This window comes from Equus quagga, chromosome 4, assembly GCF_021613505.1.
Source record: "Equus quagga isolate Etosha38 chromosome 4, UCLA_HA_Equagga_1.0, whole genome shotgun sequence".
NCBI classification, from domain to species: domain Eukaryota; kingdom Metazoa; phylum Chordata; class Mammalia; order Perissodactyla; family Equidae; genus Equus; species Equus quagga.
In genome coordinates this window covers 108,199,326-108,225,776 of record NC_060270.1, presented here as the reverse complement: position 1 = coordinate 108,225,776, position 26,451 = coordinate 108,199,326, and the positions used below count along the sequence as shown (strand labels likewise).

General features: G+C 40.0%; 1 protein-coding gene across 3 annotated transcripts in view; it reads left to right on the top strand.

Annotated features, from left to right (window-relative positions):
* Nucleotides 1-26,451, top strand: part of STK39 (serine/threonine kinase 39) — a 278,105-nt gene that overhangs the window by 137,692 nt on the left and 113,962 nt on the right. For all 3 annotated transcript variants that reach the window (XM_046659106.1, XM_046659105.1, XM_046659108.1), the window contains exons 11-12: nt 22,127-22,249; nt 22,346-22,375. In XM_046659106.1, the coding sequence (XP_046515062.1) occupies nt 22,127-22,249; nt 22,346-22,375 (153 nt within the window). The remainder of the gene's footprint in view (nt 1-22,126; nt 22,250-22,345; nt 22,376-26,451) is intronic.

The window sequence follows — 26,451 nt, the reverse complement described above, 5'->3', positions numbered from 1 at the left end:
AGTCAGATATTTATTCGTTGCTTACGGTATGCTAGGCACTACTCTAGCTTGGGATATTTGACTAAAGAAGAGTCAAGAATCTGTTACTAGTGAATCTAGAGGTTATGTAGTATTTTACGTAATTCTTGCATTTACCCTACATGAATTTTGAGAAGGATTAGTGTTAGCTTGCTCTGAGGCCTCCAGTAAATTATGTAGCTTCTATGAGACTCCATTTTTCAGACTCCGTCTATAATACCCATTTGTGTGGGTCTTGTAGGTGTTAGAGACATGGTTGTTAAATGAAAAGCACACAGGAAGTGCTTAATTAATGCTAAATATTATTTTTACCTTCAATACCTTTATAGACTGTGATTCAATCAAACATTCTAAAGCAGAATCGTGTAACACACATAAATTCAAGTATTTAATGGTTGTGTGCGTTCATTCATTCCACTAATCTTGGATCAACACCTGGAATGTGCCAGTTAGTGTACTACGTCCTGGGATTCAGGGGTGAACAAGCTGGACAAAGTCTCCATTCTCTGGAACCTACATGAGGAGGGTTCCTCTGTGAAAAGATCTGAAAATGCCTAAGACTTAGTGAAAAGGTGAAGTAGATACATGAGCAAATATAGTCAGCTGTGTGCATTTTCAGAAGGGGTACTTCAATATTTCAGATAGATGTGTAGGAGAGAGTTTTGAGTGGCTACAAAGCAGTCAGCAATGATGCTGTAGAATTCTGGCATTTTCAAAGAAATCATCTCTGAGTACAAAGTATTGCCTGAATAGTTTCAGAGTGCTGGGGAAAATGGCCTACTTGGTGGTACTTATCAACTTTAACCCAAGCTGGCCTTAAGAAATAAAATTTAGTAGGACAAGGATATATAGTAGCATGCGTTAAGAAAGGGTTCTAGGATAATAAATTAATAGCTTGTTCTTCTCTCCCCTGTAGTATTTTGGGCAAAATTACATCCATTGCAAGATTTTTTTTCCTATGCTCACTGATTTGACATGTATATTTATAAGAATGTAGTTCAGAATATAAATATGGAAAAGGTCTCATAAGGAAGTTTCTCTTTAACTCAGACATTATATCATTAATACTTTAAATCTCATTATAACATTATAATCTGAGTGCCACATCTTTCTTCCTGTATGGAGACCTTAGAGAAAAATTGTGGCCTGATGCCATCTTCATCCATTCATTTATTATCAGTGTTCATAATGATGATCTCAAATATCCAAAAATAGTTATATTAGACTGCATATTCCCAAGAAAAGAGATGAGTCTACAGCACGTTTTTAAACTCCATGTATTTGGATGTAGTCCACAGTGATTCATTCTCTGAGAGTTCTTGAAGCTGAGGACATATCCAGTTTTTGTTATTTCTAGAGTAGAATTCAATTCAAAGCAGCATTTTTTGAGCAGATATTAAGTTTTAGGCACTGAACTAAATGTTGTACACATGTTAATTCATTTTTCCTTGTAATAATCTGATGAGGTAGGAATTATCACTCAGTTTTGCAGGTGAAGAAACCAAAATTTAGGATAAGAAATGATGTCCAGTGAGTGGTCAAGTTGAAACTTAGCATCAGATCTGCCTGAAGCAAATGCCCTTTTGTTGGTAACCACTATGTTGTACTGTGACCTCGTGGCAGGATGCTAGTTTCATCCTTATTCTTTTCTTTATTCCCTAAATTTTATGTAATAAATGTGGATCAGTTTTATACTCCAGAAAGCTCAACCAGTGTAATTTAGAACATATGTTGTAATGCAGTTAGAACATATTTTTGTGAACGTGGTGTGAAAAATGTAAAACTATATGAGGCTGAACACTATAACTCTGTGTTATATAGATATTATAATTAATGCTTAAAGTAAAATGCGATAGATAAGTAAATGTTAAGGTTTCTGCTTCAGTTATTTTTCTTGGGAAAATAACACCTATCAATTTAAGATTTTTAGTCCCAGATTCTAAAATGATTTTCTTATTTCATTCTCAACATGATTAGGGAATTGTCTTTTGATAAGGAAAAGAAAAGCTTACCTTCATCTTTGTAGGCATTTGTGTATACAGAAAGGTTATGGGTGATTTTTGAAGAAGTTTGGCGATTAAAGAAAGAGCGAGATGCATGAGTGGTTAGACGACTCAGTAAAGGTTTCTGGTGATAGTGGGGATTTGAGCCTTTTTTCCCCTATTCGTTTTTCTCCCTGTACTGCCATGGTTTGATTTCAAAAGCAGCTCTTAGTACTATGGGAGTGTGGGAGACAAATTCATTTAGATAATTAAATCAGCTAATGTTCGCTGTTTCTTTAGTTCTCGCCTCCTCCCCACCTCACCTCACACACCTATTCCTGAAAGCTCGTCCTTTTTGGCATCGAGCTAGTCCCAAAGATCCTTTGGAGGTTGTGCCTTGGCGGGTCTTGCATAGGACCCAGAAATCTGCAGTTTTAACAAATGACCTAGGTGAGTTTTATGATCAGGCGTATTTGAGAACTCTTGGGCTACATAAAGCCTGCATGAAGAGAAGCAGTAGGAAATGAGATCTTAAAGCTGGATCGGGTCCAGAATGTGAAGAGCCTTAGATCATTAGTCATGGGTTTGAGATGTGGTGCTAAAGGTGTGGGGAGCCCATGATGGGCACCCTGTAAGCAGGGAAGCAACTGTAGAAGTTGGATTGGAAGGAGTAGAAAATAGGGTGCAGTTGGAAGGAGGAGATATGGGCTGGCAGAAGCTGTTAAAGACATCTAGGCATGAGATAATGAGGGTCTGAACTAGACCTGTGGCAGGGGTGTAGGCAGGAAGGAAGATGAGTAAGTGCTGTTGAAATGCTAGACTTGAAAGAGCCTGGTAAATGATTGGATGTGGAAGGAGGGAGAGAGGCCAGCCTGGTGACGTAGTGGTTAAGTTTGCGCACTCTGATTCAGTGGCCTGGGGTTCACATCCTGGGTGCAGATCTAGCACCACTCGTCAAACACGCTGTGGCAGCATCGCACATTAAGTAGAGGAAGATTGGCACAGATGTTAGCTCAGGGCCAGTATTCCTCACACACACACAAAAATCACAGGAGGGAGAACGACAAGAGAAAGAGTTTAAGACTATATGGATAGGAGGATGGTAGTAGGGGAGGCCTTTAGGAGGGAAGATAGATGCCAAGTTTGTCTATTTGGGTTTGAAGTTCCACTGGGACTTCCTTTTGAAGGTGTCCTGTAGGTGCGTGGAAATGTGTAGTTCAGGAGAGACCGTGACTGAAGAGAGCTATATTTAGCATTTTTTTCCATAGAGGTGATTGTAGGAACCATGTGATTAGATAAAATTGCCAAGGAGGACATTACAGAGAGGATGGAGAAGTCCTGGGGGAATAGTTATGGGACAGGTGGAGGATGGCAAGAGCTATTAGAGGAGAAAAAGAAAGTGCCGTCACAGGAACTGAGAAGGTGGAGGTGGTCAGCAGTTCTGAATTTCACGGTGAGGGTAAGGAAAATGAGGTCTTAGAAAAGGACGTGGGATTTAGCTCAGTTTTAGTAGTAGGGGGAGAAGTTGGACAGTCAGAGTTAATGAGTAAAGAGACGATTGAGGAAGTGCAAGTGGGTAATTTTTCAAAGTTTGGTGGTAAAGAGCAGGAAGAGAGACCTTGATAGCTTGGGAGGTGAGAGGGTTTGTGAGGTCAGTGGAGGCTTGTGTATATTCAGAAGTTCAGTGTGGAGGAGGAGAAAGATGAGTGCGGTAGGGTATGAGTCATGGAGGATTCTAAAAGGCAGTGTTTCACAAAGGCCATTACTCATTTTGTGCACACTTACTTTTCATGTATCAAAGTGCCAGGACTGCACTGGGATCCAGAGATAAGACTTAGTCTTATTCTGTAAGTAATCTAAGAGAAGAGTTAAAGTGGACAGTGTGGATTTGAGACTGGATGACTCGGGGGTGGGGCCACAGACTAGGGGAGGACTTGGTGAGGAAACAACAATCGAGCCTCAGGATAAATAAGATGATGCACAGAGTGCTGGGGTGTGTAGAGGAGGGCAGAGGGTGAGGTGGACAAGGACTTCACTGGGGACACACTGCTTTAGTTGTCCTGTGTAGGATATATGGCACTCTTTCTTCTCCAGAAGGCAAGGAAGCTTATCTCAAGTGGGAGGACCAGCATGGGCAAATACTTAGAAATGTCTTTGAGGAGCAATTGTTTGTATGATTGAAGTAGAGGGAAGATATTCAGCGGTGGGGCTGGGGGGGGTGGGTAGCAGTCAGAACGAAAAATATCTTACGTGTCTTGGTGAAGAGTTAGGATTTCTTAGTTTTAGTTTTTGTTTTATCCTGAAAGCCCTGGAGAACTGTGATCAGAATTTAAGCAGAGATGTGCAATGATCTAGTTTGCCCTTAGAAAGACCACCCTGGCAGGAGTGTGGAGGATGGTTTAGAGGGACAAGACTGGCGGCAGCAGCCAGGTTGGTAGGCTGGTGTTCAGTCCAGGGGAAGATTGGTCGGGACTTGAGGTAGAGCAGGCAGAGAACCGATAGAAGAGAGATTTATGGAGCAGAGTTGACATGACAGGTTTTGAAAGGTCTTCATGGAGATGGGAGGTGAGAGGATGAGGAGGGATGGGAGAGATTTGGGGAAAAGCTGAGGTTCGTGCTTTCTAACCCAGAGACTGTTTGGAAGGTAGGAAGAAACATTTACTGGGGAAGATGCTGAATGTTTTGAATGTTGAGCTCGACGTGCTTGTGGGACATCTCATCTCAAATGGAGATGTAGAGTAGACCAATGGACATGTCTACAAATCATGGGAGGTTGTGGCCTGGAAAGAGAAACACAGATGTCCTCAGCACAAGAGTGATAGCTGAGGCCAGTGTGTGCAAAAGGTATCCTGGGAGTGTGTATTTCACACTCACACACACAGCCTCTTGACTCAAGAATGAATGATCCATTATCTGAATTTTCTTGGTACCTTCTGCCTTTCCATTCTTAGCTATCTGCAAGTTAGCCATTGGATCTTATTGGGATTCGCCAGAAAAAGAAAAAAGTGATGGTACCCAAATATACTTAGTTTTACTACTGGTTAGCAGATGTGATGAGAGAGTTAGATCCTTAGAAGAAGAGGATCAGATCCCACAGTGAGACTTGGATCACTTGGGAAACTCATTTACGTGTTTGCTGTCTACCATCCATTATCAAGGACTCTGAAGCTCTGAGTTTTTCTTAGAAAGAATCAACGCCATGAGAATATACAACTATATTATTTCTTGGTTTCTTTTTAAAATCAGCGGTTGGACAGATAGTGTCTTTGTTTGGAAAACACATGAATTAGAATATATAGCTTTTCAGAATCTTTTACAGGGAAATCTATGTTGCTTATTTTGCTGCTCTGCCAGTCTTTTTTAGTACTAAATGAACTAACAAAAATAGAATTTATGGCCCTTTTCCGTATTGAATTGAAGCACAGTGGAGACATTGCCCCAGAAATAAAACTCCTGCTGGAGAATTTTACATTGAAGCCTTCGTCATAGCTTTCATTTATTACCGAGAATTAATTTTCCCAGTGTAAAGGACATGAGTGTTATCCTTGTGGAGGCTGTGTTTCCTGTTAGCAATAGGAGAACAATGAGGCTCTTACACTCTCCTTTTAGCTGAAAAAGTGGCATCTAAATCAGAACTTGCTTATGTGGGTATGCACGGTCTTCTTCAGAGAGACTCTTAGAAGAACTGTTATAGATTTAAGAGTGTGAACCACATGTGGATCTTGTTTAGATCCTGTTCTGAACAAATAAACTGAAAAAGACATTTTTGAGACAGTGGGACAAAACTGAGCATAGACTAATGTTCAATTCTACTAAAGAATTATTGGTGATTTTGTTGTTTGTGAAAATGATATCTTGATCATGTTTAAAAATGGCCTTATTGGGGCTGGCCCAGTGGCATAGCGGTTAAGGTCACGCACTCTGCTTCAGCGGCCCAGGATCTACCGGTTCGGCTCCTGGGCCTGCACCTTTGCATCACTTATCAAGCCATGCTGTGACAAGCATCCCATATATAAAACAGAGGAAGATTGGCACAGATGATAGCTCAGGGCCAGTCTTCCTCAGCAAAAAGAGGAGGATTGGCGGTAGATGTTAGCTCAGGGCAAATCTTCCTCAAAAAAAAAAAGGCCTTATCTATTAGAGATATATGCTGAAGTATTTCCAGGTAAAATGAAAAGGTGTCTAAAATTTGCTTTAAAAATACTGAAGCAAGAAGAGTTTGGGTGTAAAGATGAAATCTCAGTGGCAGAAAGTTGATAATTGTTGAAGGTGGGTAAATAAGGTTCATTATACTATTTCACCCTGTATGCATGGCTGAACAGTTCCATTAAAAAAAAGCTTTAATGAAAATGAATGTAGTAAAATGTAGTAGCCTAGAATAGGAGGGAGTTGAAGGTCTGTTTCTTGCCTATTTTTGACACTTGTATGGCATACATGTCACTCTTTCTGTATTTAGGATGATAATCCTTCTGCCTTTCCAACCCATGAGTTGAGGGTTATGGCCCCACAGCTAGACTGTGTTTCCGTGATAATGCTGTACCCCCCAGGACTTGGGCAGTGTTCCGGGCAGCTCCTGTCTTGTCCTCCTCAGTCTTTCACCTCCAGTGGAAATGACCATGCAGGGGCTTCCTTGTGTCCTTACATTTTGGAGACTTTTGAATGAATGAGACAGGGGATGATAACTTGTAAAGAGACAGAATGGGAGAAAGTAGGCATTTAAATATGAGGTATGTTTCTGCATACAGACCTTGTGATGTCATCATTGACTCTTCTTTCTTATCAGTTCAAAACTTGTGCTGGAACCAGACCCTTCACTCTTTGAAACCAAAGTGTAATCAGTGCTGTGTGTCTTTTCTCACTAAACTCCCACCTGAAGTCTCTGCTCTTTGCAGATAGCAGGATAGTGGAATGAGTTAGTTACAAAGGGAACGTGATTGTAATGAACCAACATGGACTTGTTTGCTGCTTTGAAATATTCCCTGTGTGGTAGGATGTTAATATGTCGTCTCAGAGGCAGATGGGCCCGTCCATTTTGATGGTCGGCTTTGTTGTTATTTGGCATTTAGAGCTGTGCCTTTCCTCGCAGGATCTTCAGATGCTTAGAGGAAGGCTCAGAGTTTTCTTGACACCAGCTGCTGCTTTGCTTAAACAGGTGGAATAAATTAAGCCCTTCAGCCTTCCTGTGCTCACCTCTGCTAATCATGTCACCACAGTGCCAGGGTCCATGATGGCAAAGGGCAGTGGTTTTCTAAGGACATGATAAAATGCTTTTGAGTTGCAGGTTGAGATATCTGGGCCCAGAACTTTCCTGTGTCTTTATGTTTTACCTTTGGATTACTTATTCATTCACTTGTCCAACTAACATTTCTTAGGTAGTTATTATACACTAGTAATGTCTGCGTTGGGTGCTGGTTCACAGTGGGGAACAGCCTCTCACAGAGCAAGAGCTTCTGTTCACTGCAGCAAATTTCACTTATGTTCTGGATTATACATATAAGGAGCTAAAAGGGTTTCAGGGACTAATGGGGCCTTAACTTGGCCTTTCCCTCATATCCTTTCAGCAACTGTATGCTGCTATGTCACCAGCCCCTGATGTCCCTCTCTAAGGGGAATGGTGGGGGAAGGATGGGGAGAAGTTCCCTCCTGGTGCAAGGTTTCCGCTTTGGCAAGGCAGCAGAGGAATGTTATGCATTCAGTTAACAAAGACGTATTTGGTACCTACTTAATGCAAGATACTCTGAATATAAGGTCTTAGAATAGATTTAGCTGCATCATACTCCCTGGATGTGTACTGTCCCAGCTCCAAATTTTCTCATATGCTGGAACATTTTCTCAGTATCTTTGGAATTTTATAGCAAATACCAGATAAACAAAAACAACAGAATCCATTATTCTGTGGACATAATATAAAGGAGCACAAACTCATCTACCAGGCTAAGAGAAATGGAAAGGCAGAGTATTAATAAGCATGAACTACTATCATTACATTTCCTATGTGTTCAAAAATTTGATGATAGTTGCACTGACTGGACCAATAGTTTATTGTAATGGTGAGTCTTCAGTCCAGAATTCATTGCATAAAAATAAAATATGAAAAATGTCAGAAATCCTAAATTGTTAACATTTATTGTAATAAATGCAAGTGAACATAAATTGATGTTCTTGTTTTGACCCCATTGTCATGTCAACATTTTAGAAGTATTTTTCATTTTTGGTTCTTGAAATATCGAAAGATGGAAAGATGAAGATCACCACCTCCCCTCCTGGAAAAGCCATCATCTGTGTCCATTGTTTAGAAGTAGGAGGAAGTGGTTACTTTTACTTTCTGTTTTATATACTGCCATGTTGTTTGCATCTTTTTAGAGGCATGTGTATCTTTGATTTTTAAATACTTGTTTTTTGACTAACAGCATCATACATTTTCATGATGAAGGTTCAAATGATGCAAAAGGATGTACTAGGTTAGGAAGGCAGAGGGAATATTTCTTCTCCACTCTTGATGTTCCTTTAGCAAAACATTCTCCGCCCAGGGTCTTATCTGATTGGTGAGTTTGGAGGGAGGAACCAGCCAACCGAACATGTAGCCCAGCCCCTTCCCTCCCTTTCTCCTGGAGCTGGCCTGCTCACAGAGTGAGGTACTCTGGTCACCGTGGCCCTGCCCGTGTAAGGGAGGAATGTGCTGGCCAATCTTGGCCAGTACCCATAGGTAAGTCTTGGCTAAATCCAGGGGTCAGTTCATCAAGGAAGGCTGCTGGCTCAACAGTTAAGTCTCGTTCTCAGATACCACCTTTGTAGGGAGTAAAGGTGAAGCTTTCACCCCTGTATACTTATTGATCTTATTTCTAACAGAGTTCAGAACCAGAGGAGGGGAGAGAGGTGTTATTTATCTGGGCTCCTTAAAGTACACAACATAGTGAAAAAGAAGTCCCCCTCTCAACCCAGAAGCCGCCATCACCAAGTCCTATAAATCCTTCCTGAAATGCTCTGTGCATGTACAAATGTGTCTAGAAATGTGACGTGGACCCCCCTTCCTTTTATATTATACAGTGATGGACTCTGTTTTTTACTAGCTTTTTCTACTTCATGAATTGACTGATCTATTTGATACTTGTTATTGGCTGCATGCTATTCCGTAATATGGATGTTGTATTGATTTTACAACCGGAAAGAATAAACATGCTTCCATTTGAGCCTCACACCCTGATAAACACTGAGAAACTGTAAAGCTCTGCTGCTGGCTGACAGGGATAGGAGCTGCTTTCCATGCTTTTTTTTTTTCATATGTAAGAGGCATATTATGTATCTTTTCATACGGAATAGACATAAAATGCATCTCAAGGTGATAAGATTTGGTCCTTGGTAATGGAGAGCACACTGGAAATTTACTACATAGGGACCTACTTTTTCAGAGAACCTATTGCTGACATTTAACTGGGAACTGGAAGCTGAGCAATGCTAAAATTTGTCTTGAGGGCAGTTAGTAGTAATTTCTATAAAGGAACTCTAATACTTACATCTAAAATGTGTGTATGAATGCATATATTTTAAAAATCAGATATGTTAGTGAAATTATAATATTATAAATATTGTCTGTACTATATTCTGTGTAAGAAGTGCTGAGTCTGGATGCACTTTCCATATCACAAAAATCAATGCATTTGGATATCTTTCCAGTTGTTTTTCATGGGTCATTATTCCCCAAGCAGATTTAGTTCTTGCCAGAAGGTTTTCCAAGGTGATGGTGTTGATTATATTACTCAGAGTTAACATAAATGGTTTTAACCAGGAACTAACCCCAATCTTTATGTTGGGTGTCTTTACAAGGTAAGAATCCAGTCTGTAGTACGTTGTGGTAGTTCATATCATCTTAGTTATTTTTCATTTTATTGTCCTTTCTGTTCAACTCTCAGAGATATTAACATATTCCATTACCCAAAACCAGTGGATGCTGTTATTGGTATTGCTCTTCTGATAGCTAATTTGCCTTTTGTTTTTCATTACCCGTAGTGAGGCTGCTTGATTTATTGTGTGTACCAGTCAGGTTTCAACCAGAGAAACAGAACCAGTAGGAGGTATAGAAAAAGAGATTTATTGCAAGGAATTGGCTTCCGTGATTATGGGGGCAGGCTAGGCAAGTCTGCAATTCCTAGGGCAGGCCATCAGGAAGGGCAGGCCAGAACTCGAGTGCATGGCTGAAGCTGTCCACAGGTAGAGTTTCTTCTTCTTTAGATTAGCTCCAGCTCAGCTGTTAAGGCCTGTCCACTGATTGAATCAGGCCCACCCAGGTTATCAAGGATAGTTTCTCTTGTTGAAAGTCAATTATGGACTTTAATCCTCTCTATTAAATGCTTTCACTGCAACCCCTAGATTAGTGTTTGATTGAATAGCTGTAGAGTGTAGCATAGCCAAGTCGACATTTAAAAAACTGATGGTCACCATGTGTTTCTCTGTTCCTTGTTAGAATTCTTTTGGTTCTAGTTGTCATCAGGCTGCCTCCCTGGAGCTCTATTCACTTGGCTGTATGCTCTTCTTGCTCTTCCCTGCGCCTCCTTCTTCTGCAATTAAGTTAACTTGGTAACTCATTGCTGTATCCAGAGCAGCTTTAACTCTGCCAAACATTTATTTTCTCTTTTTTTCCTTTGGTTTTACATAAAGTGTGTTTTCTCATCTGTGTTATTGGTCTTACCAGGACAGAACATTCCCATTGTTTCCTTTATTAGCTAAAGTTACAGATCTGTTTGGCACTCATTCCAGCAGGAGCTTTAGTTCTCAAAGACAATAGTTGCAAAATTGGATGCTGCTTCCTTGGCTCCGAGCTGTTGTCATTGTTCTTTGTCACCCTAACTTGGGGAAATGCCATATTGGAGGTTTGATAGGACTGAAACAGAATAAGAAATCTAATTGCCTCTCTGTGTTTTGTGCTGCTTCTTCAGAATAGCTCCCTTCCAGCTTCCAGAACATTCTCTTTCAAGGCATTGCCCTTTGATGTTGGATTTCCAAAGTTACAAAAGTCCATTATCATTATCTGAAGAGCAACATTTATCAAATTTGATTTTTTTCACGTTAGAAAATGTTAAAGCATTACAAGGAGGTTGCTACAAGTGTGTCCTTCACTGAACTAGCCCAGTGTTTTGAATTGTTGTTATTGAATTATGAAAGTCTTTGTTTCTCTAGAATTTTTTTCTTATTGCCTACAGAACATTGTAATATCCACATTCCTTTATTCTGTCCCTTTACATTCTAGAAAAAGGGAATGCCAAATTTTAGCAGAATTACAGATAAGCACTGAATTCCAAGAGGTCAAAAAAAAAAAACCTGTTAATGCAAATTACGGGCAAAAAGGCCCAAGACTTAGCTATAGCCACTTAACTATGATTAATAGAAATGGAATTTTTTCTTCTTGGCATTTTAATGAGTAATAACACACATGCAAAAAGTTTGTAAGTATAAATTAAAATCTGAGTGTTTGGAGGCCCAGAATGTCCACAGTCAGAAAACACTGACCAAGACGCAAAGTATGGTAAGTCTGTTATAAGTATGATTAAATGTGACCTACTCATTTCCAAAGAATTAGTAGGTATGTGAAAATGAAAATTAAATTCAGTAAATCACCTTATCACCATCCATATTCTAATTATCTATTGCTGTGTCATAAATCCTCCTAAATTTAGCAGCTTAAGACAACAGTAGTCATTTTATGAAGTTCTGTGGTTGGGGACTGGCGAAGCTGTGGCAGGCTGGTTTCTGATCTCCTGCAGCTGCAATCAAATGATCAGGCCCTCTCTTTATGGGGACTGGTTTGGGCTGCCCAACAGCCTGGAGGCCTCCGGGCGGTCAGACTGCGGACAATGTGATGGCTGAAAGTGTCAACTGCTAGTATTCCAGTGAGCGAGGTGGATGTTGCGTCACCTTTTCTGACTTCTTCCTGGAAGCCATATCACTTAGTTCTGTTGGTTATAGGTGAGGCACAAACCCACCCAGATTTAAGGAGAAGATGCTAGATTCTGACTGTTGATAGTGGAGTGGCAAGATTCTGAAAGAACACGTGGGACAGGAGATACTGTTATGGGCATCTTTGGAAAAGTAATCTGCCACGGTCTATCCTCTGGCCACAATAATTCATATCTCTCCCCCATGCAAAATGTACTCTGACATGTCCAAGGCCTTCTAGAAGTCTTATCGCATTACGGCATCAGGCACAGGCTCAAAGTCAAGGACCCTGCCATCTAAATTGGGTTTGGGTACAAACGAGGCTCCTTGGGACCAGTTCCTTGGGTATAGCTTCTTGAGTACTCTTGTCAATTATCTGCCCAACACATACCCAAAACACTACAGGAGGATAAGCATCTTAAAGGCTGGCCCAGAGCGGGGAGAATGGTAGGCAAGAATTTCGTAGTACAAATATCTAAAAACTTTCTGTGAATCTTATTGGGTTCACTCCATTAGGAAGAGCCATGACCCCAAGGTGTTTGTCTACCTTGGGCTCCCTGTGAGACTTCTGAGGGACAATGCCCTTTAGACTCTTAGAAGCCTTATTATTCAATGCAGAGTTTCTGCAAGGAGTGCTCTTAAGGTCCTTAGAAGGCCTTAGGTCAGCTTGAAAGTGTCTAGGAGGTACTGCCTTAGATTGTTCTGAAGTCTTAACAAAGGGTCATACAGGCACACAGGGATTTGATCCTTGCTCTCAAGCCATTTCTTGATTTGACATCGGGAGAGGCTGGGAATGAAAAACAGTTTTATATTTAACAGTATGTTCTTCAGCTCCTATCTCTCTGCTCACATTTCATCATAGGCAGTGAGTAGAACCCAGGTGTCACTTTAAGTATTCTGCCTGGAAATCTCGTTAGCTAGATCATTGAGTTCATCAGGTACATTTCTATTTCCCACTTTGCTATAGATGTCAGCGTGGCCAAACTCTGTCCATGCATGGCGGCATCCTCCTGTCCTCTAGCTTCCAATAACATTTTCTTCACTTTCTTGTAAGCCTTCACTGACAGTCTTCTTAAAACAATAGTCCTTGTGTTACTTGTGCTGTTTTTGTGTGTTAGGAATTTGAGAAGGGCTTGTCCTGCCTCGGGGTCCTCATGCATTCGCTATCAGGGTGGAGCTGCAGCACTTGTGCTAGGCCCCGAGCCACCACGGAACTGAGCAAGTCTGCCCGCCACGGGGCTTCTGGGATTGTTGTTACTTTAAGTCACTCAGTTTTGGGGTGATTAGTTACATCAATAGGACCTGGAACAATTAACAATACTGTTTTCTTTCTGGTCTTGTCACCCTCAATTCCCAGTACATCCTCTGCCCTGCTTCCAAGAATCCAAACTTGATCATTTCCCCTTCCTCCATGCCCACTCCAAAGCCTTCTGTGTTTTTCCATTGTCTGAACTCTAAACCCTCTGACTTGTGAACAGAGGGTATGAACTCACAGGCCAAATTTGTCCCATAGACACACCATTTTTTAGGCTGTGCAGAGGAATTTTTTTTTTAACTTGACATATTTGTTAACATTAAAGAAATTAAGAGCATTCACATAAAAATCCAAATTATCCACTTCTCTAGAAGAATCAGAAGATCTGGCAACACTGGGGCTGCCTTCCTGGGGCAGCAGTCGCCTAGTGCTGGGCACTGCTGTTAGGACTGCCCGTGTCCTCACTCGGTCTGCTCTCCGTTTCCTGCCTGGCTCCTATAGGCCTTTGAATTTGCCATTCTTATTGTACAGGCTCTTCACACAGCTTTTCCAGTCTTTTTCTTAGCTGGTTCCTTAAACCCAACCCGTAGACCCCAGTACCTTGTCATCCAGCCACATTACATGAGTCAGCAGAACTCAGTAAATTCTTACCTGCTCTCTGGGTGGAGTACCGTCTTCACTCTCTCTGCCTGGTGAACTCTTACTGACCCTCCACAACCAGCCTTCCATGCTGTCCCTTGACAGATGGTCCTTCTTTCTTCTGCGATGTCACAGCATTTGTATCTTTGTTGTAGCATTCACATCCTATTGAAATTATTAGCTTAAATATCTGTCTAACTTTCTGGATTGTGAACTCCTTCCAGGTGTGGCCTTTTATTTTATTCATCTTTTGTCTAGAACTTGCCACAAAGGTAGGTTTTAAATAAAACTTTGTTGACTGAATGAATAAATAAGTGATTCTTAAAAAAGGCTAAGGCAAGCTCTCTGCTGTGAAGGAGTATACACTTCGGTATGTCATCCATTAAATGTAACACAGAGTAGAATGATGTAAAGGTGCAGGCAGATTTCAATTGGGAGGATTGGCAAAAGCTGCTAAGATTAGAAGGAGAGAGATAAGTAGACAATGTGGAAGGGCAGATCAGGCCAAGGTCTGTATGTAGCACATATGTAAAAAGTAGGGTTGTGAAAGTGCATAATTTGTACACAACTGGATGGTGCTGTGTCTAAAGGGACATAGTGAGAAATAAGTCTTGAAAAGGTAATTTGGAGCTTGGGTATGGAGAAACGTGAATATTAAGGAATCTGGACTCATACTGTAGGCAGCAGTGAACTCGTCGGTTTTTTTGAGAAAGTGCTGTGTCTGACTAGTGGCGATATGACAGATAAAATAGGCAAGAGATTAGAGGCCAGGAGATTGATTAGCAGTTTGTTTTAATAGGAGAGACAAGAGAAGGGGACCTGACCTAGCACAGTGGCAGCTGAGGAGGTAAAATTTGCAGAATATAACGTTTGATAGATTTTGGTTGTGAGAAAGATGAAATGTATTAACAATAATGGCACCTGCCATGTCTTGAGTGTTTATTATGGTCCAGGCATCATGTTAGGAGCTTTGTATGACTGTACCCTTTGGTCAACGTGATGGGGGTGGGGGAGGTTTGGAGGTGGCTTTTTAAAAAAAAAATCCAAAATGGAATTTTATTTTAAATGCATCATGATTGAAACAATTTACAGAAAATATGTGCCTTGTTAAGCCAATATCCAGTGAATGCTACATGCAGAAAATTTCCACAACCATATATATGTGTGTATATATATATATATATATATAGTGACATGCTTAGTAGAAGTAGTGTGTTTCTGTATTTCTGTTCTTCTGGGATTAGAAGGTACAGACAGAAATGTCAGCTAGACTAGTGGTTCTCCATCTTTCCCATTTTGCTTCTCCCAAATATGCTCCCAAATAATCAAGGCGCCAAATTGTTATAAACAAAAGGAACCGTTTTGCACTGACATTTATGTTTATCATCAGTCTATTGTCATATTAATATTTACAGGGAATTTGAGAACCTAACTTCATGCTTTAACTGGCAAGGATCTATATTTGCATTTTGCATAAAAATTATCAGGTGTAAAATTCTTGATCCTGTTTGCAAAATTTATCATGCAATCCTAATTATAAAGGAAAGTTGAAAGTGATGTGATACTTTATTTTCCAAATCTAAAGATTAAAAGAAAGTTTTCTGATCAATTTGAACATATGAACACTTAGGGACATAGATGAAATCAGAAAATATCTAGTGATAATAATTTATTAATATAATTTTATATAACCATTTTAAATAACATTATGCAAAACATTTTTATTTAGAAATATTCCATTTTCCTTTCTTACCTTGTATTAAGGAATATTATTTAGACTCTTAACTTGCAGTATTCACATCTATCATCATGGAACAATTTTTATATTGACACAACTTTTCAGAGGAAACCCTTTTCACTTTCACCTACATTTAAAAAAATATATAGCACTGTATTTCCTTGTGATGCTTTCTTAAGAAATGTTATCCCAAGGCACATATATCAATTTGCATAATAGTAAGATAGTTTTTCCCCCCAGTACTTATATTGGTATGTTTGGTACATAAAAATCAATTAGTGTGTGCTTTTAGAGGTGAAATTTGAGAAATAAAATTTGAGGTGAAATTGTAAGATAAAATTGAGACATTTGCCACTGTAAAAGTAAAGTTGCTATTTCCAGGAATAACTACTAAATTCATGTTAAATGTCTTTGTTTAATTTTATCATATTTCCATGAGCTGAGTCTTCGCATCAGTGGTGTGCTGGTAAACATTGCAAACTGGCACTCTGTCAATGAGAGGGAGCACAAATCCTATTTGTGCTGTTTTCCAGTTTCCATTGTGTAAATACTCCTATCTGGCTGATTTTAAGCGACCACTGAGAAGTCAGCTGTCTTGCACGCTTTCTGAAATTTTAACAATGGGCTCTGCTGGGCCAGTATGAGCCAGCTCCAGCACAGGGGTGTTAACTAAGATTCACAACATTGGAGAAATATCAGAATGAGGCTGGGGGTGGATCACTAACAAATGGGTTGGAGATGGTAACTAGAAATTGATCAGATGTTCATATCCAACAGAACATTTGGAAAACAAGCCTAAGAGGTGAAGTTTCCAAGGTCGTCAGCTTAGATGAGAAGGGTAGGCCATGGAGAATGTGTGTTCACTCGGGGAGATAGTGTCTAGTGAGCTAAGAGAGTATAGTGGGCTAACAGCAGCCATGTTTATAGTAAAGATAAAGAACAAAGGACAGTAGGAGATAGAGAAGCACAAGAGAGAGGTAGAAGAAGGAACAAGTTTGGAGAGAGCATGACATAAAAGAATGGGATTCAGCTGTGTCTACAAGATAGCGTTATGGCAACAGAGAGCAGTGCTGAATTACATAATTGTGAAGTCATTAAATCTTGGGAGAGAACAGTTTTGGTGGCCTGGTGGGAACAAATAACATTTGTATGAGATTAAAGAGTGAGGATGGGCTGAGGAAGTGAGGGCAGCAATTAGAGACAATCTTTAGGAAAATATTGGCAGTGAAAAGGAAGAGTGACAGAGTGACTGCTTAAGGGAGAAGCAGAATCCGAGCCCCTCACCCCCTTTTTTGGGGGTAGAAGTAAGTATAGGAGAGAATTAAACATGTTTATGATGGATGCAGAGGAGCCAGGGCCTGGCTGTAAATGTCTTAAGGGAATGAATAAGTGAGTAGATAAAAGAGGAGCACAGCAGGAGGTGTTGGTGTTTCAAGGAAAAGGAAGCCCATTTTCCTTACACATAGGAGAGAAAGAGGTTGAAGAGTGTGAAGAAGATTGTTAGGAATAGAAGGGTTGAGTGTAAGTGGGATGGACTTGGTGCTCTCAGGTAGCAGGTGAAGCAATTTGAAGTGATTGGGGCTAGGTGAGAAGGGGCACTCCTGTGAGCAGGAGTGGCAGGGGTTGGCAGTGGAGACTTGGAGGCAGACTTCTGGTCTCCTCTGAGCACTGTCTCTCCCAGCTGTACGAGCTTGAGCCAGTTGTTTAACTTCCCTGCGCCTCAGGTTTCCCTCTGAAAAATGGTGGAATAAAATAATTCTCAGCTCACGGGGCTACCATGAATATTAAATTAGTTAATGTATTTAAAGTGCTCAGAGCGCAGTCTCTCTTGTTATATAAATAACAGCTGGATATCATGGGCTGGGGAGAGGAAATAGGCTAGCAATGAGTGACAGTGTTGTCTAGCACAGCGCTTCTCAAACCTGAGCGAGAGTATGCATCACCTAGGGATCTTGCTGAAACAGAGATTCTGATTTAGTTGGTCTGAGGTGTTCCAACAAGCTTCCAGGTGATGCAGTTGCTGCTGGTCCAGGGACCACACTTTGAGTGTTAGGGTTGTAGCAGTACTGATGCCCAACTCGGAGTGGTCAGTGATCACGTGTAGTGGCACCAGGCAACATGGCTATTCTCCACTGCCTCAGGAATGGAGAATGGATGTTTGGGCTCAGGCTGCTGCTTTCCTCTCAGGTGTGGATTGGACTGGAGGGGGCATGGTGGCTTGGGTTACTGGTAAGTGCAGCAGCATCAAGAGCGGCAGCTGTGGGCTCCAGGCCTTATATAATGGGGGTGAAGCCAGGAGGGGCTGATGAAAGAGGCAGGAAAGGACCAAAGGCAGTAGAAGTGGGACAGAGGTGCTGAGAGAGGTGGTGGTTACAGGGGCCCATGTCAGAGTGTAAGACAAGGGGACAGTAAAATATTTGCTGCTGAAACCTTACTCAATCTAATTTTATTTGTTAATTTTTGATGATTTAGAAGGCTTTTTGTTTGCTTGGCAGTGCCTCAAGGACAGTATAAACAGCAATTGATTAGAAACATTTTTTTATACTTCTGGTTACTAGAATGCCTGATAAGAGAAAACTTACTGAGTGCTGCTTTCTGCCATGTCCAGTACGTGCTCAGTGGCAGACATGAGATGAGGGGTTCCCTGGACCACTCGGGTTCAGGCTGGAGTCAGGCATGTCGTATGTTCAGCAGGTGGAGAAGTGGAGTGTGGGATTCCCAGTGATGGGGAAAATCATTCCACGGAGATTCCAAAATCCCATCTCCAGGGAGAAGTTAATGTGGGAGTGGAAGCACCTGGCCAGTGCCTTGAAGAGAGGGGGCATGCAAGATTTGGTTGGACAAATGGTACTAAATTTTGGTCAGTATTTCTTTGGGTCACATTCGTCCTTTCTTTAGGAGTGTGTTAGAGAAACACACTTCAATTTCTAACATATTTAACACCCTGTATAGAAAAGGCATCTGTGGGCTCTCATGCTCTCCTTCTTCCTGTTCTGCTGTCGAGGGCCAGGTGGCAACCTGAGATGTGCAGAGATCCTCGGTGCTGATATTTATGGAACGCTCCTGTTCAGAGGGGCATCACTGGGAAGGTTAGTCAGCTGTTTCCCTCTCCCTGGCTGCTCCATCTTAGTTCTGCCTCTGACCTCGGACCCCGTGGCCACCAGAACCAGCCAGCGAACCACACTGTTCCTCTGTGAGTCTGGCTGCACCTGACTTCTTTTCTTGTGGGAATCAGAACTTCAGTTCATTTCTTTAATGGACCTTCATAAGGATGCTTTTTCAAGAAAGGCAGGAAAATATTACTTTCCTTTTCAAAGGTATGGTATAAATAGAATTGCTCAATTGTATTTTTATTCCCAGCCTTGGGAATAAATAGTGTGCTTTATGTAACCTCACTATGCCGGCTCTGACCTGAGGAATTTGTGGGCTTATGAATACCCCTAGCTATCACTTAAATTGAACTCATTTCTCTGAGAAGCATTGGGTTATTTTTTTAAACCATCGACAGAAAAAATTTCCTACTACCACCTCTTGGCTTTACTAAGTGAGTAAATCATTTAGGAGAATAAAAGCAATGTAACGGGGCTGCAGTCAGAGTTCTGAGGGTGAATCACCTCCATGCTCGCCATCGTAGGGGAGGGGGGAGAATAGAAACTTTTACACATCCTTTTTTGAAGTCTTTATTTTATAGAATATTCTTCAGTTCCTGGATAAGAACCCCATTTGGTAAACTCTGTGAAACTTAGTTGCCTTGGCTCTAAAAGGTAGAAGTTGTTTCTTGTTCTTCCTGCAAACTCCCTGCAAAGGTGTAACTTTGTAAAATTGCTTTCTGGTCTCTTCAGTGTCACACAAATACACCATGAAACCTGGGTTTCAAATTATGCTGCAAATTTTTTCTCTTCCAGTCAACTGAAAGGATGTTCTTAATGAACAAATTTGTATTCTTATTCTCGATACTCTTATACCAGTATTTTACGCTACATAGATTTTTTTAATGTCTTAATTCCTACATTTATTTGTTCAACCACTATTTATTACTTAAAGGCCCGTCCCACCATTTCTTTTAATGTCCAAGGCTATGATCCTAGACATTGTGCTTGTCTTCTCTCTTCCTGCAAACAGTACTAAGAGGGAGACAGCCAGGGTTCTAAAATAAAGTAGAAATAGAAGAAGATGGCTATTTTATTATCGGTAGTTGGATCCTGCTTGTAGAAACGAAACTGACAGGTTTTGTAAACATAAAGTGAGAGGAAAAAGCATAAACTAAATTTTAGGGTGTGAAGCGGCACTCTCTATTTTTGGAAAGAGAGGTTTCTTTAGTGTAATCTCTTGGATGAGTACTTGAAGAATACCAACTCATCAACCATGATGAGTTTGTACAATTTCAGTAAAGGTAGAGTTTTGTTCTGCTTCTGATACACAATTTTACTTGTTTCCTCCCTTCGTAGTTAATGGTATGTTTTGTAATAGATGTGGCTTTAAATTCTTTATTTTAAATGTAGTCATTAACAGATTTTCCTCTCTGTTGTTATCATCATGATTAGTGTTGCTAAGAAAATAATTAATTTTATTGTATATGTCAACAGAAAATTGTCTCCTCCTCTCTCCATTTCTTTTGTAGCTTTAAAATGAGCAATCTGTTCTGAAAATCTCGAAGTGCATTTCAGCATTTTTTTCTACAGTGCTTTGCCAGCATCTATAAGCATGATTAAAATCACTATCATTAGAATGGGTCTTTCCAATGACTCAAAATGCAAGCGGAAAAAATATCTTCTGCCAAGTGCTGAAGGGGTTTTACTAAGTGCTAAGTGTTTTGAAGGTGAATTAGTTAAAAAATGTTTTTGGTGTAGAGAACAAAAGCTTTTTTTTTTTTAATTGAGCATAACTGTTTGCAATTATGAATAAGAACTTCTTTCTTGCTTTAACTTTCCATGTTGGAGCTCAGAGATTCTAGACAAGTGGTCAGGCCTCCTTTTACAGGTTCCAAATGGTATGCCTTTAAAAGAAATCCAAGCATGACCCTGCCTTGTTTGTGACGTCACATTGATCTGATGTGTAAATGCGCACTTTACATTTAAGGGCTGTGGTATTTGTCTTGGGATCAGTGAAGCTCCTGTAATATAACTCAATAGTTTCCATTATGGAAAATAGTCTTTCTTCATGTCATAGTCTTTCAGTCTTCACAGGCCATTTTGTTTGTTTGTTTGTTTGTTTGTTTGCGGAAGATTAGCCCTGAGCTAACATCTGCTGCCAATCCTCCTCTTTTTGCTAAGGAAGCCTGGCCCTGAGCTCACATCTGTGCCCATCTTCCTCCATTTTATATATGGGACGCCTACCACAGCATGGCTTGCCAAGCGGTGCCATGTCCATACCCTGGATCCGAACCTGCGAACCCCAGGCCCCAGAAGCAGAATGTGCACACTTAACTACTGTGCCACTGTGCCAGCCCCACAGGACATTTTTAGACAACTTTTTCACAGCTATTATTCAATGGCAAAAGAAGACTCACATTTGAATGGGTGTCTGAAGGCTTTTTTTCTTGCCTTAATTTTGTCTTTATAGCTATGTGACCTTGGGTCACTTTCCTGGCCTACGTCTCATCTGTAAAATGAAAGGTTTGGACTAAATAGTCTCCAAGTTCCCTTTCAACTCGAAGTTTCTCTGATTCGGTGGGAAACTGGCTGTTATGTTCATGTGCTACATTGCTTTGTTTAATTACATCTCAGTAGATTTTTTTCAGGCAAATTACTTTGGTCAAAGGCTCATCGTTCTCAGTCATCCTATCCTTTTAAAAGTTTTGCTTTTCAACCACAAAGACGTTTAAAAAGCATGCTCCACGGATTGCATCTCTACTCTAGTTCAAAAAATTTTTGAAATAATTGCAGACGACTGATTATAATGTTTAGATTATCTGGCATTGCTGCTGATTATCTTGCTGTGTTCCTAGCAATCTAGCAAGCCTCAAAAGTGCTACAAGGTGTGTTAAGAACAGGCTGATGCTCCTTTATTTTGCTCAAGTAGGTTGAGCAGAATCCTGGGAAAACAAGCATGATGTCAGGTTCTGAAAAAGAGTAAGGTGGCAACAGAAGGGTGTTTGCTTTTCTGACTTAAGTTTTAGGTCACTGATAGCCCTAGTATAGTATGCTTCATTAGGCTGCCCGAGTCCCCTGCCTTCCCTCCGTCAGCAGTCTGTTGCTTGCATGTATTTCTTTAGGCAATTTTGAAACCTACCGCGTGGGCTTTTATGTCTAGTAATTAATAGTGTTAACTGAAACAAAAGTGAAAAATGGGCTTGATCCTTAATGGCTGATGTGTGTGGTATTCTTCCAAAATATTTTGTTCTACATGTGTATAGTAATACGTTTCAAGAACACAGTGTCTTTGGAAAGAGGATGAATGTGGGAGTCCGGAGGCTGTATAGTCTTTCGGAGTACTAACTGCTGAATTCATAACCACTTAGGTTATTTTCAGGGTAGATGTGTGCTGTGTAATCCAGGCAGCAGCACCAGCACACGCTGTTCACAGTCAGCTAGTGAAGAATTGGATGGATTTGTTTTGATTCAGGTAAGAAGAGTTCCTGGGTCAAGCGGTCACCTTCATAAAACCGAAGACGGTGACTGGGAGTGGAGTGACGACGAGATGGATGAAAAAAGTGAAGAAGGGAAAGCAGCTTTTTCTCAAGAAAAGGTAAATGACATTGACAATGATTAGCTAAGTCGTGTAAATTTTACTTTTGTAGTATTTTTTTATATGTGTATTAATGGTTACGTAATTGTTTTACAGTCACGAAGAGTAAAAGAAGAAAATCCAGAGGTGAGTGGTGGTTATTTATTTATTTTTAAGGTTTTTTTTGCCACTTCATCCCCTCCCTTGCTATCAGTGTCTCATTGATCCATTTGGGGAAGAAACTTCAAGCTTTTGTTCTTGTACGGTCAAAAAAAAAAGAAATAGCACATTGACTTTACAAGTCCTTGTTCTGTCTGAGTTACTTTTGGGCTGTATAAATTGGGGCAGATTACTTTGCTCTTTGAGCCTCAGTTTCCTCCTCTGTCAAATGGGGATGATCACAATATTTATAAAGTTGCCCTGAGGATTGATGAAATCATGTACTAAGGCGCTCAGTGGAGCCCTTCGCACAGACTAGCTACTCAATCTTAACTCCTCGTATTACTGTCATTTAGAAAACAGTAGGTATAGGGAACGTTTCTTCTAGATTTTTAGTTTACAGTAAAGCCAGACGTTAAAATGGTTAGCAGCTCTTGGTTGAATCTGTTGGTCTTGATTTTTAAACTTCCTGGGTAACTTAGTAGGCAAGGGATACTCTTTTATCAGTTTCCCCTTGAGAACTGGTCATCTTTTGATTAACTTTACTTCCTCCATCTGGTTAATTATCCTAATGCCTAATGACTAATAATGACTATAGTTGAAAGGATTTGCTAATTCTCCTAGAGGAAATTTGAGCATATTTAAATAGCTCCCAGTATTTTACAGACCTAGTAATTAATGTGTACCCAGATAAATTCTCATTAAGAAGACAGAAGACTTTGGGTTACAGATGATATCCATCCCAACTTTTCTTTTAATTGGCAGACATTTCCTTTTGATTAAATGGAGGAAATCTTATCATTCTGTTTTAAGTGGCAATAGCCAGCTGGACTGTCTAAGAAGAGAGCATCAGAGCTACAAGCCACTCCTTTCCCTGTTATTCCTCCTGCCCTCTGGTCTCCTTTTCATCCTTCATGCCACACTGGTAGGCCTTTCCTAGGGATTTTTCAGTCTGCTTGCCTCTCATTGGTTACTCTCCTTCAGTTCGTGTTTCCTCCTATGTTTATTAGATGAATTAATCTTTCCCTTTCACACATAAAATATAAGCCTTGGCAAGGAAATTATTCCCCTCTGTGAGAAATCATGGTGATGAGCTCCACAGTAGGACATATTGGCTATACACCTATGGTACTGGGTTTTTAGAATGATCTTAACCAGGTATCATGAACTCTGCCCTCTTCTTGCCCACTTTCCTATTTTATCTAGAAGTACAAAGTCAAGGTTTCTCATCTCTTTCTAAGAGTGTCCCTAACTAAAAGCATCAGTTCTACTTAGAACAAAATAACATGGTTCAAGTAGCATTATTGACTCAAAAAGCATTCGTTATTGGTTCACTACAGGACATCTTCATTGGATGATATTCACTGAATCCTGCCCTGCTAGAACACACTGACAGGTGTAGGTCTTTCCTCATGAGGATTTGTTAAATTTATTGTGACAATATCTTACTATGTGCTAGTTGAAATTGCTCTAACTGATGTGTTATTTGGATAATAGCACTATGTTTTTGTCAGGAGTATTTTCTATTTAGATGTGAAAGAGAGTAATGTGTAGCACGCTGTCAGTTGATTATCAAGTATCACTATTGATCCTCCTGAGTGGGGTTTGAAAGTCTTAGGCATTTCACTGTATCTAGACTCATTTGATTTCCCATTGGTATATGTCTATTTCCATGCTGGTTTGTAACTAAGGAAGCGTATAGAGTTCTTATTGTCATGAAAAGATGCGTGTGTTTGAATGTGAATACTTCCACCAAATTTTAGGAATAACCAGCCCCACCAGCTATTACACAGTTTCTTAGGTGAGTTGTTTTGCAAGGTTGGCGTTCCAGTATCCTGAGCTGTGTTAGGAGCTGCTACAATGATGGTTCCTGTGTCCTTTCAGCTTTTAAGGGTAGCCCCCGATTTGCAAAACACCCCAAATCACTTTTTGTAAGCGAAGCAGAAAGTATTTTATTTACCTATTATAAAGGGAATTAAAATGGTTGAATATGTAAATATTCAGCAAATATATGTATATTTATATTCATATATATTTTTATATATATATATATTCCTACTATGTGCACTATTTAGGTATTGGGGATACATCAGTGAGGAAAAAGAGTGAAATTCCTGTCTATGTGGAGGTTACAATGGAATATAGGAGTAATGGAAAAAAATAGATTGGGATGAAGGGTATGGTAGTGTGGTAGGGGCTGTAATTTTAAGTGGATTGGTCAGGGTTGGCCTTATTGAGAAGGGACATAGAGGAAAGACTTGTAAAAGTTATGGAAGAATTAAGTAGAATAAAAACTGAAAGTTTACTTTATCTTGTTACTCCTCTCACCCCTGTGACTGTCACTTCTTTCCACAAAGGTTATCAGTTTAAAGTGTTTTCTTCCAGAGTTTTTTCTGCTTGTTTACATACAAATATGTACACAAAGAAATCTAGCATGTTATTCTAAAAACATGAATGGGATTATAAAAACTATAAAAAAATTTTTTTGCAACTCGCGTAATGTCTTGGAAATCTTTCCATGTTAGTTGCTGTAGATCTGCCTCTTTGTTTGTAGCTGCTGCATAGTGTGATGGATGAATTGAAATGGTTTATTTAACCATTTTCTTCTTGGTGATCGTTTAAGTTGCGATTACAAACTGCGCTCCATTAACATTTTAGTGTACGTATTTTGAGAGGCACATATGCAAGTAAAGAATAGGTACATAGTATTGTGGTTGCTTTGTTTGCAGCATCTGCTGATTTTGAATTTTTTATAGTTGCTATCAAATATAAAAATAGTTGCACTTTAAGTAAGTTACAATTTTGTCAGTTATACCTCAATAAAACTGGAAAAAAAAAGCTGTGCCAATCTATACAGCCTCTGACAGTCTGCCTTACTCCTTTAAACATCCTTGATGGAAAAAAATGCTTATCTGTGCCAAATGGCACATTTAAATGCTAGAGTGTTTACATTTTAATAAGCTTTTCAATAATGCTTGTCATTTAAATTGCAGTTTAGTTATTTACTTGACTATAAGCCGCTAGCAGACTGGGATAGTATTTTATTCATGTTTGTATTCCTGTTGCATCGAATAGACACTCTGTAGTACACGGTTGTTGGTGACGTGAATACCCACACACTGAAATGCTGACATTAAACAAGTGCCTGAATAGACATATCGTATTTATGAACGTATCAGAGTTGGGGAAAAGATCAGAAGACGTTATATAATTGAGTTGAAGTTCAGAAAAAGTAGCCTTAGTAGTTCCACGTTTAGACAGAGTAAGATGCCTCAATAAAGGAGGGTTATTTTAGAAATGCTTAATTCGTGAGAGGCTGTTTGGCTTCCTGGGAAGTGTAAGGCAGAAGATCCAGTAATTACAGCATTAGTTAGAGAAGATCGAGACCGCCAGGGGTGTGGTGTTTCTCAGAGCGACCTTGGGTCCATGTGCTTGGTACTGGGCCGTACTTGCAGATCCTTCAAAGTCCAAGAGAATTTCCAATGTAAACTGTAGAGTTCCGGAGTTGCACCACTTATCTTGAGATTCATAGCCAAACTCATTGAAAAATTGGTCCTCCTGTATTCTTAATCTAAATTTTTGGAAATAGCCTTGCAAAGTATTGGTCACTTACTAGTAATTAATAGTTTATAAATAAGTAGATAATTCAAGCTCATTTTATTTATTATCTTATTCTGCTTGGATGGTAGAAGCCAGTGGGACTAAAGGTTAATAATATAACAGTAATATTAATAAAGTAGTTAGTTAAGTGAACAAATATTTAATCTGGGCCTGATTTCTATATGGATCTGTGTTAGGCATTGTGGCATTGTTGGAATTATACAAAAGCAAAGAAGAGAGGCTGCTCTCTAGAAGCTTCTCATCTCTTTAGGAATAGGGATTGGGGGTGGTATTTGTAAGAACTGGCTTCCTTAGGTGGGATTTCTCAGCTTATATAGTACCCTAGTTTATATAAAACCTTTAAACTATTATGCCATTATTCATCTGTTTTGTCTTTTGGTTGAGGAAGATTAGCCCTGAGCTAACATCTACCACCAATCCTCCTCTCTTTGCTGAGGAAGATT